Source organism: Emydura macquarii, unplaced genomic scaffold (genome assembly GCF_026122565.2).
Source record: "Emydura macquarii macquarii isolate MOO-44397 ecotype Brisbane River unplaced genomic scaffold, CSIRO-AGI_Emac_v2 contig_622, whole genome shotgun sequence".
Classification (NCBI taxonomy): Eukaryota; Metazoa; Chordata; order Testudines; family Chelidae; genus Emydura; species Emydura macquarii.
This window is the reverse complement of record NW_027130759.1, coordinates 86,011-100,714: the sequence shown is the minus strand read 5'-3', so window position 1 is coordinate 100,714 and position 14,704 is coordinate 86,011. Positions and strand designations below refer to the sequence as shown.

Below are 14,704 nucleotides of genomic sequence, written 5' to 3'. Positions count from 1 at the left end.
CACGGCAGGAGAATGGGGGACAGTGCCCCCCCTCCCATTCCTCCCTCCTCATACCAGGGTCCCCTATTCTCCCCACACTAGCAGTTCACACGCAAACCAACATGACAACCCAATTCCTTAATTAAATTAATTAATTATAAGCATGGTGGAAGGTGTAAAGCAGATGGGCAGAAGGTGACTAGAGGCCACCTCTTCCTGGCCCTTCCCTCACCCTTTCTGACGTCCCTGACTGGGCCCCAGTGGTGGCCTACATGGCTGCATATTGTCCCTTCCCCTGCTTTCTCAATTAACTGCCCCGGTCTGCTATAAACGTCCCCCTCAGCGCTCCCAGACCCCGGTGATGTCCTGGACTAACTGCCAAGTGCCAATCTGTCTGCCCCTCACGGAGTCAGAGTCAGCGAGTTCAAGGCCAGAAGGCACCACCAGATCATCCAGTCTGACCTCCTGTGTGTCACAGGCCACCAGCACCACCCAGCACCCGCACACGCCACTCAACCTCTGAAATGAGACCTAAGTGTGACAGCCCTCAGGAGACTAGACCAGCAGCTTTCAACCCTTCCAGACGACTGTCCCCCTTTCAGGAGGCTGATTGGTCTTGCGTACCCCCAAGTTTCACCTCACATTAGAAACGACGTGCTGACAAAATCAGACATAAAATTACAAAAGCCCCACAGCCCACTGTGACTGGAAAATGGCCCAGTGCCGCCCCGATAGATTTTATTAGAGTCCACCTCCCAGGTTATAACCCAAAGGGCAGCAGGCACTCCCACTACCCTGGGAGGGGGCACACAGAGCTGGCAGTGTTTGTCCCCCAAAGATAAGCCCATCGCTGTGGACTCTGAACATTTGTCTGAATCTGCGTGTTACTTTCTCAGAAATGGGTTACAGACCCTCCCAGTGAAAACCCCTTGACTGCGTACGTCACTGGGTACAACCCAGATCCCCCAGGCCTCTTTGTCACTCAGAAGCGCTTTGCCGCTCAGGACTCTGCAGGCATTCGATGGAGGCTGAGAAGCCCGTCTGTGCCTCAGGCAAAGCCCTTGGCACAAGGGATGAAAATGTCTTCAGGCTGCAGTTGGTGAGAAGCAGGCAGCGACTCCTGCCACCCGCGTTCCAGCGTCTGTTTTTCTGCTTCCCTCTGCACATAGCCCCTGCTGAGCTGTGGGAACGCTAGGAACATGGGATTGGGAACTGATTGTATCAATCGCAGGGGCAAACGTTAAGCAGAAAAAAAGCTGGTTTCTGCCACAGCTACTGGGCTGAGGGGCATTGTTGGAATATGTTTAGGAATGTTTATGTACCCTCCCCTGGAATGTAACTAGCTGATGACAAGGTCAGACTCCATATTGGATTTGGACTCCATCTTGGAGTCTGACCCAGGCAAGTCAGATGCTGACGGTTGGCAGGATGCCAAGGCCTGGATCCTGCCCAGTGACGGGGAAAAGGCGGGAAAACATCAGCTGTAGTGCGGAGTGCAAAGGCATTGGTGCCGTGTGCACAACATGAGAGCCGTGTGCAAAGGCCAGAAGGCGGGAGAAATCCTGGCAGCCGATTGGCTAAGGACAGCCCCAGCAGAGGTGATTTAAGGCAGGGAGTGCCAGAACTCGGGGCTGCCCATCGGAGTGGTAGCGTGGCAGGGTGTCGTTGTGTTTGCGCGGATACGGACAAGGAAGAGGAGCAGACAGCGTCGGACCAGGAAGAGAAGCAGATGGTGTCTGTCCAGGAAGAGAAGCAGACACACTCACCTGTGTCGTGACCAGCACTCCCTGGAGGGCGAGAAGAAATACCATAAATACTATCACGTACTGTGGGAACCCGGGGTTGTGTTTGTGGTATTGGGCCTGGGGTTTAGTTCCTCCATTGTGTACTCAATACCAGTGTTTATGGTTCTGGTGGTACTTTAAAGGGCTTCTGTTTATGATAAATAGGTAATAACAATAATTATAGTTATTCATTACATGTCACCGGCTAGTGTGATCTCAGTCAGTTTACCCGGTGATAGATCCGGCAATCAGGTAAAATGAGCAGGGAAAAATAAATTGATTTCTATCAGCATGACTCTAGGATGTGCCTTCTGAGAAGGCTGAAATACCACTGGCAACCCACAATAGTAAGCTGCCCTGTCATGCTATGCAACACTTGTTTGGCCTCTTCTTGTTGTTACCCTTCCCCTGCATCCTGCCCATCTACGATTCTGGTCTTTGGGACACAGGCAGAGTGTGGGGAGTGGGAGTTCAGAGCCAGGAAGGGCAGCACTGAGCACGGAGAGGAAACGCTGATCTGAGGCAGCCCGCAGCATCAGAGGATGTTGATGGCGTGAACAACCCCCTGCTGCTACGTGATTTCTTGACCAAAGGCAATTTCCTGTGAGAGCCCGTGGGTTAGTGTCATGCGCGTGCGTTTGCGGATGTGGCTACAATCAATTTCCAGCAGGTCGAGCTGGCAGCGAGGTCTCTGGCCGGCTGCAATTCTTCCTAGTGTCGAACTGCCTGCACTAATTCCAAAAACCTCTTTATTTACCTGCCGGATTGTAGCCCCAAGGGCTGGTCAAACAAAACACAATGTGATATGCAGCTGTTCTAGCAAACAAGCATAGGTCACTGATGTATAAACACTCAGAGAGAAACTGCCCACCCACAAAACAACCTTAACTCTGCCCTCTTTGAGCCCTGCCCCAGAATACCGCTCACACACATACCAGCACTCTACTTTGCCACTCGTGCTCAAAGCCGTCCTGTCTAACCAGTTCAGTTCTGCAGTCCAGCTCAGAGGAGGGCAGAGGAGACAGATGTAGCGCAGACCACACCCGCGCTCAGTGGCTGCATTTCCTGTCTGGTTTCTCTTGAAGAACAGTCAGTGCTGGTGGTAGCCCTGAGCTGCACAGACCAAGTGTGATGACCGGTTAGTGGGCCCCCCTTCCCCGTCTGAGCACCTGCTGGGACGAGCTTGGGTAATGGAGGACGAAGAGGGCTACGCAGTATTAAACCGCCAGCCGAAGCAGAGACAACCAGGCCGCCCCTCTGGAGCTGGGGCTCAAAGTAAGTGACTGAACATCCTTCCAGGGTGTCTACTTTTCCTACACAGCAATTACAGGGAGTGCCTGGGGCTTCACAGAGACCCAACGGAGCTGAAATTTACTAGGAGAGTTCGGTGCCCAACTCCACTGGACAGCTCTGAAAACTCCACCCGAGGCCTTTGCGTGTAGTGTTTCAGAGAGGGGATGAAGGAGAGTGTCCCAGGATGAGCAGACACCCCGTGGAGTGAAGCACAACTCACTTCACGAGAGAGTGAGTGAGTGAAAATACTCCCTGTGTTTCCAACGTCACGGCTAAGGGCTGATGCTGACTCATAGGTGTAGGATTTACCACCACGAATAGCACCATTGACGTCTGGCGGTTTCTGCAGCATGGCGCAGTGTAATTGCACAGGGGGAAAGTAGCAAACCAACAAAGCACCCAGTAAATTTTAGGGCTATGACAAATCCACAGGTGTGGTGCTGGACTGACCACCAGTAAGTGTATTTTCATAGGACACCGAATGCAAACAATTGGATGAGACAACACTGCTGTGAAAGACAATGGAAAATGTGCTGTAGCCTTATTATGAAATCTAAATGTGCATCCTCATTCTGGAGGTTCCCGGAGCTTACGATCTTGGTCTAAACAAAGACTAATGCTGCATTTTCCATAAGGCCAAGGGAGTCAGCCAACGATGCACCAATTCAATGTGAACGTCAGTGGTCCCAGCTGTCAATTCTTTCCTTCCTTCCCAGGCTAGGAGTGGGGTAATACCCAAGCAAATCTCCCCTTGTATTGGTTTGAATTTTGAAACGAGTTCACAATATCTGTGTTTGGGCCCCTTTTGTGCAAATATTTCCGCTGACAAGCTGCCGGGCAGGAATAATTGCTTGGAAAATTATTGAAGTCTTGGAAATGGGGAAATTTTAGGCAAATGTTGGAGACGTTCCACAGCAAAGGGCACAGTCAGTTTCCAGTCTGTAGGGGAAAGAGGTGTGTAGGGGGCAGGGGCGGAAGTGTAGCACAGCGCCATCAGCTGGTCACTGCATGTATCTCTCACGGTTTGCAGTGGCAGAAGGGAGCAGACTAGAGAGACACAGAACAGGTCTACATTGCAGCTGGGAGCGTGCTGCTCAGTCGCGTAGGTAGGCCAAACTCCCACCTCCCAGTTGCAGTGTAGACATGTAAGTTTGGAGATGGCGTTTCAGGGATCTGAGTGAGGGCTGATGGGCCTGCAGATTTGGTGCCATTGTGATTTTTGGTTAGAAACCAGCATAATTACACTGGTGCAACTCTTGGGGAGGAGCCGGTTAGCCAGGCGCAAAAGTGCCTGGTGCTGGTCTAACTCATTCCCGACCTCGAGGGGCGTGTGTTCTTCATGTGTGTTCTTCATGCTGGAGGCTGATGGTGCATCACCATCAGGGATCCACCAAATCCGTTTGCCAGGGAAAAACACAGACTTTGCAATTTTTACGGAGAATGTTTAGTTTTTACATTTTGTGAAAAAAATAAAAAGATATATTAACTATTAACTAAATTTTACTGCAAGTACCAGTGTCACTTATTCAACACATGCTACCTCGCCCTCTTGTGGTTGATTTTTGAACATGCTTTAAATGGACACAGCTAAATACACTCCAGTAAACTGCTCCCGGACTATAGCGTTTACTCAATGGCACATGGGGGTTCCTGGTTTAAGGCATCTCAACTTTCATTTCAGCCTCTAGGACTAATTCCGAAAGTGAATAAAATTAATATAAAAGCAATTTTCGCTTTATTTTTTGTGCATTTAAAAAAAAAACCCAAACATTTTGCTGAAAATACAGAATACAGACATTGAAGTATTTGGTATATGTCAGAAATACAAATGGCAGTTCTATTAATTTTATTGTATTGCAGTGATTGATGGCATTGGTAGGTGTCAAACTTATTGAAAATTTCTAAATATTTATCAGTAAAACATTGTGTTCAACCGATACCTATATATATATTGTGTCTAGGGTTATATATATTGTGGCTCGGGAAATTAAATTCAGCTTTTCATTTTAATCATGGAAATATGTGGATTTTAGTGGTTTTTTATCAGAGAATTTTGGCTTTATTAACCCAGAAAACTAGGATCCCTGGTCAGCAAACACTGTCTCTTACAGGTTCCCATCGGTATCCGCGCTGGATCTGGGTCACTCTAGGGTTGGCCGGGGCTGGGATCCTCGTCCTGTTGGGGGCTGTGATAGCGCTGGCTGTTTGGGGTGAGTAACTCAAGGTCACTGAGTCGTTTGCATAGCCACACGTATGTTATTTGTACAAACAGGTGCAGTTAGGAGCGTAGTTCAGGACACACATGATCTGACTGGGACAGCATCGCTGTTACACAGGCAGAGGAAGTGGAACACACCCAGACTGTGCGTAACCCCTCTGCCAGGTGGTATCGGCAAACACCCCTTCCTCCCACCGTACACTGGGCAGTGTCCTTGCCTCAGTTTACCACCTTGGGGTGTGAAAGCCCAACAAACAAATATCTCTTTTACCATGCCACACCCTCCGCTGCACCCCACTCACAGTTACCGTCCTTAGTCAGTGAAGACCCAGAGTTCAAGGTTCGTTCGTGTGGGTTCCCTGCCCCTCCCACCCCAAAACGGGAAGGGAGCCATGGATTAATGTCTCTGCTACTGCCACCACCTCTGCAATCGGCTCATGGCTGCTGCTGCTCATCTCTGCTGCTGCTTGCTGCTCATGGCCACTTCTGCTGCGATGCTGAGCTCTGAAATTCCCCCACTCCCAAACCCAGCTCTGAGTGATTTCAGCTGTTAGTGATTGCTAGGGCCTCTTCACTGGCTTCCCCTGCAACTCTGTGCTCAGACCTGCCCTAAGGGTCTGGCCAGCCCCTAGACCTGCTCCTCAGTGATCTGATCTCAGCTCTAGTAATCACTGAATAGCAACAAGGACTCTCTATGGAATCCACTTTAATTGCTCTGTAGACATATCCTGACTCTTCAGGCAGACTCCACTGACTGACTGACCGTCCGTCTGTCAAACCCTAACCCCCACTCCCACGCTGAGCCACAGAGAGATGTAGCATCCCTACCCCCTGCTTAGCAGGGGAAGTTCAGGTTACAGTGAGCCCCTCAATCAGGGCAGGCTAAGCACAGTTCTGCTGCCCTTTCCCGGTACAGTCGGGATAACGACCTTTCATTGTCCTGCGTTCAATGTAATACATTTTATGAAAGGTCATGTTTAAAAGTACAAACAATTCACAGAGTTTACACAAAGAGCTGCTGGACGTCCGGGTACAGTGTCCAGATTACTGACGAGAGCAGAGTTGGGTGAGAAGTTTTAACCAGTGCAAGGAATGCAGAATCTGCAGTAACCTGGACACAGGGGTCGAGGGCTTTGATTTGAAAAAACAAAAGACGATCGGTAATTTGGGAACATCACTTATGGCAGGGGTTACACAGGATGCGGTTCATGGGGAGCAGATATGTCCATAGTAGTGGATTGTCCCTCACTGAGTCAGTGATGTGGTGTAGATGGTCCTTTAATCTATACATTCCTGTCGGTGGAGTGGAAGGTCTTTGAGTCTAGAGCGATTTGTAATCCAGCACCAGCCAACATCGATCCCTTTGGCGAAGCAGGTCTGCCTGCTGAATGCCTAGGGAGAGTAGGCGTGTCTATGCAAATACAGTCTGCTCCTGGGGTCTTTTCCCCCAGTTCATCACTAGATATCAGGAGAGCTCATTCAGACTCTGCTTACACCTGTAGTGAATGAGGCCTGGTCGACACTAGAGAATTTTGTCAACAAAACTTAGCTTTTGTGGACAAAACTGTGCTGGTGTACACACTACAGTCACACACACACACACACTACAATCACACACACACACCCTCCCCCGCTGACAAAACTGCTGTTATTTTTGACAAAATAAAACCACCTTGAGGAGAGGTGCAGAGCTTTTGTTGGCAGAGCGAGGGTGATGCAGTGTCGGTGTAGATACTGCGTCCCTGTAGAGCGAGTCGTGGGTGGCTCATGGTTGCGCGCTGGGACTGGGCGGGACAAGAGTGGCTGCCCCCTGCTCCTGGCTGTGAGCTGGGGCATGGGAGAGGCTGCCTCAGCACCCCCCACGCTGCCCCTTAGGTGGGTGGAAGTGCTCTGCACTGACCCGAGGAGAGCAGTGTGGACAGCAGTCACCGCTGGAATTATAATTAGAGCGGTGGCTGAAAGTCGACGGAAATATGTCCATTTATTTTTCTCGTGTAGACAAGGCCCGAGTTTCTCTCTCTGCCTCTACCCGAGCCATGATGGACACTTGATGATTTCACACCCTCCACAGGCTGGGTTTTAATCCCTAAATAGTTGCCTTAGAAGTGACGGTGATGCTGTTTTGAAGTTTCCCAGCTGCACATCTCGTGTGAAGGACAAACCAGAGGACCTCTGAATACAGTGGAGAAGAATGAAACCAGAATCGTCAGTAGCACTGAATGCAGCTCCCACTTGGAGGATTTCCGGTCTCGTTTGAAACCAATTCTATGTGAACCCCACCACGGCAGCTTGGCAGGTAACCCCGGCTCCTGCTGTCTCAGAACCATGAGTCGCTCTCCCTGGAAAAGTTTGCAGGGCTCTTGCTGTGACTAAAAACCCAGTAACCATGTTAAAGGGACTCTGTCAGCTTGAAATTCAATGGGCCAGATTCTCATTCGCACTAAGATCCCAACTCCCTTTATTTATATCACTCCAGCATTGCATCACCTGCTGTTCAAAAACCATCACTCAGGAACTCAAAAATCATGAGAAGTTAGAAAAATAATACTTTGAGGTTTGGGCTGTTGGTGTTGTGGGGTATTTTTGTTTGTTTGTTTTGGGGGTTTTCTTGTTATTCACTTTCTGGTGTCTGAGGTTCTAGGTTGAACTAAAGTCATACTTTCAAGCTTTTCTCCCCAACCTCCCCCACTTTTTAAAAAAAACTAACCAAGTTTCTCACTTAATCACGTGACTCAGCGAGCTGGGGCTTCAAGGAAAAACACCAAAAATTGTGAGCCTTGTGATAAAAATGTGAGAGTCAGCAACATGGGCAGCCAAAAGGAGGCTAAATGTAGGAGAAAATGTTGTCTCCAGGGATTTTTTATTATTATTATTTCAACCAAAAACTGGAAATTCTCAAGTGAAACATTTTCTGCAGTGATTTTCGTTCTGGAACAAAGGCTTTTTTTTTTGTCAAGTAAAGTGGCCAAAATATTTTCACTCGACTCTACTCGTAACTACAGTGGGAAAACAATGGTCATCCCGCAGGGTGATTTTTAAGTTGCTGGGGTGCCTTTTATTGCTTTAGACATAGCAGAGATGGGCTGTACATCCCAAGAACCTCTGTCTTCTTTCATTTCAGCAATCCCAGTTGGTGGGGGCAAGATCAATGCTGAAGGTGCCTGTCACAGTACCCATATCATGGTTATTTTACTCTGTCCATGGCATCCTTCTCCTCTTTACCTCAACCTGTTTTGACTGGGAGTTCTTTGGGGATTGTCTTACTATGTGCATGTACAGCACCTTGCACCCTGGGGCTCTGATCCATGACTGGAGCCGCTCACTGACAGTGTAACACTAATTATTGCTTTGTATACAGCCCAGTCCTGCCCGCTGAGGTAAAAATAAACAACTAAATAAATAACCCCAGTTCCTGCTCAAAGGCACTTACACTCTAAGTACAATAAATAATAATCCTCAGCTGTTTGTGCAGAGAAGCAGCAGTGACATCTAGTGGTCAGAGTAATTCCCATTGCTGGGGTACAGGCAATTTTAACAACAGTGTAATAATAACACAACTGCTACAGAGGTTAGATCCCAAAGTGCTTTACAAACCACATAGTCCTTATGGGAATCATTTCCTCCACTACTGAAAATGCAGCCACCTCTGGGGTGAAACTTAACAGCTGTTCAGCAGCACACAAGACTGGAGACGATGTCCTGGGGGAAGGGTTGAAGCAGAATCCCCTCACCTACTGGAACTGCAGGGGGCGTTTGAGGGAGGCAAACTGTAGCCCCCCAAACTGTAATTTGAACAGATGCAGACCTCCACCATTAAAGAAGCGTCATGGGATTTGTAATGACCATAATGGAACGTTACTTTTAACTCTCAGCTGAACCCTAACACTAGCGTTTGAGGTCTCCCATCGGGGCAGAGGCTGGGCCTGTCTCCGTTCAGCTTTTATAAGCTGACACGGTCAAATCCCAGAGATTCCCAGCCAGTGATTCCTGCACTGAGCCCAGAACTTGCGACTAAGTTGGAGCAGATCTTTAGTAAGAGAGCAAAACCGTAAAAACCATGTAAAAACTTCAAGTGAATTCTCTCCTCTCTGGCCTCCCAGCTCTGTCAGCACAACGCAGTCCGAATCTACAGCGTGTCCTGTTGTGAGTACTGACTCCTGAGAACAGCCCTCACTAATACATTGAGTCTGAAGGCTCTTTCCATGCCTGCAGGAGAAAACTTAAGCAATATCTTGGACTAAAGCTGATACACTGCAAACCTAGTTCATGAAAAAGATGAAAAGAAATAAAAGTTTGATGTCCTTTGAAGGACGTAGAAAAGTGACAGTCCTTCCTCTCTCTTCTAATGGGGTGGGGAAATGTTAAGAATGTTTATTTCCACTCCAAAAATGAATGAAATCCTCCCTCTCCCCCACAAAAATCAGTATTTCATTTTAAGTCCCTTCTCTCCAACAAAAAACGAAAAATTTGAGCCAAACTAAAAACTTTCATTGTGGTCACCATGGCATTTTCCATTAAAAATCAGCTTTCAACAGGAGTTTTCAGCCAGGCAGAGTTTGAGTTTTCAGCACTAACGACACCTCTGTTCACATCTCTCCCGCCAGAGGGCTCCGGGTGCAAACTCTGCCCCAGCGACTGGCAGCTGCATGGGGACAAGTGCTACTGGCTGTCTAAAGAGCGTAAAGCCTGGACTGGGAGCCGTGAGGACTGCTCGCGGAAGAGCTCTCGCATGCTGGTGATCCAGACCCAGGAGGAGATGGTAACAAAATACAGGATCATAAACCTCCAGCTGGAGCGAGACAGGAGTCACTGAGCACAGTCCTAGTGCAGCGGGGTTTATATCCAGCCTGCCTCGACCCCCCTGCCTCATTTCTCCTTGTCCCCAGTTAATCAAACGCCCACTGGGGTGTTTTCTCCCTTCTCGGAGTCTGGCTTATGAACACAGAGTTCAGAGCAAGAACAACACAGATTTTCCAGTCCTGACGTCCCTTCCTAGCTGGCTCCTGCAGCCTTTGCACCCCTAAGGGCTGCACTTGTAGCTCCCCCGGGCCTTCACCTCTCAGTCTAGGGGCGCCTAGTCACAGGTGAGACTGAACCCAGGACCCCCTTAAAGGGCCAGCTCAGCCTCTGACCCCCAGGCCTGGTACTGGTGTTTCCATGTCTGCACAGAGAGAGCCACATTTCCTGCCCCTACCCTGGGACTCTGCCCGCCCAGGGGAGAGGGTGAATTAGCTCAGGTGCGGATGGGTTCTCCGGCTGGCATCACGGGCAGAGCCACTGTAGCCAAGAGCAGGTATCGAACGGGAGCGCTCAGGGAATTCTAGCCGGTTACGGCACATTCACCCCACCCCTCGGCTTTGCACTTCCCAGGATTTCATACAGGATGTGATACGAGGTGCAAGCTACATCTGGATTGGACTTAACGTGACACCCTCAAAGGGGACGTGGACCTGGGTGGACGGGTCCCCGTTAGACCCAGCACGGTGAGTGCTGCCTGATGTGTACTGTTGGACAGGTGCTTGGGGAAAGCTCCATTGTGTGACTTGCTGATGTGCAATGCACAAAGTTGAACTAAGGCCTTGTCTACACTGGAAAGTTTTACCAGCCTAGCTCCGTTGGTTAAAGGTATTTCTTCTGCGTCAGCAAAGGCCTTGGTGTAGCCGTCCCTGCACCCGCACCGAGGGGAGAAGCTGTCCCGTCGGCATAGGTAGTCTTCAGTGCAGCGCTGTAAATGCAGACAATCCCTTAGTCTGAGCCTCTATTGTGGTGATTTTAAGTAGACTCGGTGCTGGGAGGAGGAATTTTACCCTTGTGACAGCATCAACAGCAGAGACTGAGGGACTCTCCCCTCTCCCCTCCACCCCAGACTATCGCATAGCTCAGTGTTAGCTACTGCTCCTAGGAGGTGGGAGATCCCTGTTCAAATTCCTTCACCTCTGCAGGCACAAGGGGGAGCTGAACTGGGGTCTCCGTCTTTCCAGGGGAGTGTCCGAACCCCTGGGCTAAAAGTGACCTGGGAGCGCTTGCTCCTCCCGGTTTTGTGTGAGCTGGCCTGTGTGGCCCAACCCCCTTAGCGACCTCTGCGCATGCCTGCTGGCTCCTGATCCTGCATCACACTGGGGTGTAGACAGCCCCCAGCCTGAGGGAGGCAGCAGCCTAGATGGCGAGAGGTGGAAACACAGGCACTTAGGAAACTTTTACTCTGCAAATGTCGGCACTGAGCAATGTAGGCACATCCAGGGTTTGGTGGCCGCTGAGCTGGGTTTTGTGCATCCCAGGGGGACGTGAGTCTGGGAGGCAGGTACTGAAAGTCCCTTTGTGAATCCAGCCCTCACTGTGCATCTGAAGAAGCCTTCAGGCTCCCTGCAGCCGTCCGTTACACCGGTCACAGGTGCAGGTTTCCTCTCACCCAGGAGACTCAGACTTGGTTTTCAAAGGAAAGCTGAGGCGGGAGCTCAAGGTGGTTGCTTCCAACCAACAAATAACAGGTCACCAGCCCCATGAGATTCAGCTTAGTTGGTTCCAGAGACCCCCCAACTCATCTCACATGCTGGGATATCGTCTCAGCTGAAGCTCTGTAGGAAAATTACAGAGATGAAGGACAACACCAGAGCCAAGCTTCCCATTAGAGTGAGGGGGAGGAGAAATATCACCTCTGGGCCTTTCCTGGTTAAGGGGAATCACACAGACATCTGACTAAGTGGGTTAAAGGCCACGAAAGCTTATGCCTGCAGAAGTTAAATTTGTTAGTCTTTAAAGTGCTACAGGACTCTCCTTGTTTTTACAATGACACTGAATCTCTCTCTAATTCTGCAGTTTCCGAGTCTCAGGCTCTGCTGAAGGGAACCGCTGCGGTTGGATAAAAAGCAGCCGGATTGGGTCTGAGACGTGTGATTCTGAGCTCAAATGGATCTGCCAGAAAGAAGCTGCCGTGATCTAAACAGTGGCGCTGAGGATCAGCATCTGTATATCTGTAATACAAAATACTTTGCGATTAGTCTCACGGGGCGGGATTGCAGCATTAGGCAGAGTGCTAAACCGGGGCAGAGCAGAACCCCGGGAGGCATTGGGACACAGATACCCCTCTCAGTCACAGTTCCTCCCTTTGGTCCTGATTACTGGGATGGGGCATTGGATGTAATAGGCACACTCTGCCCTCAAGCCGTCCAAGCACCCCTTGGAGCATCCAGCCCCTGACCCACAGGACACTTGACGTATTCACAGATCACTGCTTCCAAAGGAACAGTATCTTTCCCTCCCATACACACACACACCCTGCTTACCAGTTCCACATCTGATCTACACCCTGCTTAACACACAGCGCTTACATATGTTCATGTTGAAATCAGGGATCGGCTCAACAAAGCAGAGTCAAATAGAAGTATTGGAAACAAATGGTTACATGTAAAATAAAATCATAACATGCATTCTAGTGCCCAGACGTATTTAACAAATAGGAGACCATCTAACCAAGTACTGCTTACCCTAAATCCTTGCAGCGCTTTACAGCCAGGCAGGCTGTGACCTGTTACCAGATTTGCCCGTTACCTTGGGGTGCGCTCATTTATTAGGGTTACTTTCTGGTGTGTGTGTGTGTGTAATTTTATCAATGTATTGCATGTGTCACTTGTGTTTTCAGATGGAGCTTTACTTCTTCCTTCTGCAGGTCCCCTCCCAATGCAGCTACCCTGCAGTACCTAAGTTTCCCAGGGCTGGGTTCCTCCAGCCCCAGACTCAGATAAACACCCACATATACACACACACATATTCACAGATTAACAGAGCATGTCTGAGTGGACCAGGTCAATCAGGACTCTCAAGCTGACCCCTTATATGTCCTGGACTCTGCAGGCTGGGTTGCAGAGCACTTCCAAGCTGCCACCCTTGTATGCCACAGGTTTAGCATGTCCCTACCCCCACTTTCACATTATAATTATTCTGGTAGTAACCGCCTGGATGAGCAAACCCCACAGGATTGTTGGACACTACAGAGATCTTTAGCTGAGGTAAGAGAAGCGTTGCTGCAGAGCAAAATAGGGAAGCCGAGAACACGTAAGAGTAGACAAAGTTTGGAGAGAGTCTGGGAACCAGCTTGATTATAAAAGTTATTTTATTGCCAGGTATATAAAACTTATGATACTAATAGCAACAGCCATACAAGGAGAGAAAAACAAACAAACAGTTACAATATTACTCGATTTCATTTGGAGAAATCTATCCCAAGTTTGATTACAAAAGTCAGGTTTAGAAAGTTATACCTGGAGCGAGAGAGCGAGAGAGAGAGAGAGAGAGATCAAATTAGGTCTGAGGGAAAAAAGTGGGCTTAACCGGAGAGAGAGAGTTGGGGTCTTACCACTCAGCGCAGCTTGAACCGGTCAAAGGATCCCAGGACACAGGCTGTTCAGCTTAGAGCCCGTAGTGCTGGAGACAGGCAGAGCCTCCAACATGACCAGTCAGGAAAGGTGAAGTTCCCATGGAACTGATGCGGCTTTTGGATCCAGGCCTCAGAACAGAGTTTTGAACTTGGGTAGGGGTTTTTGTAGGGAAGAAACAATGGTTCAAGGGAGAACACTAGATCTGTTCATGGGTAAATGATGACTCAAGGGAGTCTACCAGAGTTGTTTTATTTGGGCTGGACAAAGCTGGGTGTGTGCAGGCGTGGGTTCATTATCATCTGGAGCAGAGATCCTCCATCATGCAGTGCTTCCCTGCTTCTCTGATCCCAGAATTCAGTGCGGTCCCTGCCTTGGACTCTCTGTTCTCCATTCTGTATGCTAATGGAGATGGCTCTCTGTCTCATCTTCGATGCAAATGAGTCTAGAGGAGTTGCCTTAATCCTGTCACCATTGTCCAAAGGGGTTTAGATGTGTCTCCCACTGCCTTTTCATTGTTTTTGTAAGCTTTCTTCTGATCAGTTCTGGTTCAGGCAGAGGCTTGGGGGAGAGGGGAGAGTCCCTCATGAGTCAGACAGGCGGATACTGTGCCCTGGTTCCCCAAGAACACCGAGCTGGCAGGTAACAGACCCTTCTTTGAAGAGACATGCTTGCTGTCTGTTTGTCTCTGAGGGGAGGACCCAGTGTGTCTCCGCTCACCAAGATAGACCAGACCCATCCTGTGTCTTTATTCTTAAACAGGACACCCCCTGCTCTGTTTTTTCCTGTAGATTTCCTCTTTTGTGGAATTTGCGATTTCTCACTTTGCACCTGGCTCAGTATGCAAACAGGCATCCAGCATCAGCCATACAACTCACAGATGGCCAGACAGGGAGGCAGTCTGAAAGGAACATCTGAGTTACGTCAGCTGCTGGTGACCTGCCTTAACGCCAAGACTTTAAAGGGCATCATTTTCAGTAGAGATACACAGTTCCTTACATATTATCCGTACGGACCACGCTCAGTGATTATGTCTGGGTTACTGGATCTTGGCCGTT

General features: G+C 49.3%; 1 protein-coding gene across 1 annotated transcript; it reads left to right on the top strand.

Annotated features, from left to right (window-relative positions):
- The first annotated feature begins 2,953 nt into the window (after positions 1–2,953).
- On the top strand, positions 2,954–12,214 carry LOC137148227 (killer cell lectin-like receptor subfamily F member 1). Its single transcript, XM_067540871.1, has 6 exons — positions 2,954–3,038; positions 5,168–5,266; positions 7,403–7,570; positions 9,879–10,033; positions 10,645–10,757; positions 12,091–12,214. The coding sequence occupies exons 1-6, from the start codon at positions 2,954–2,956 to the stop codon at positions 12,212–12,214; spliced, it is 744 nt and encodes a 247-aa protein (XP_067396972.1).
- Positions 12,215–14,704: the final 2,490 nt, after the last annotated feature.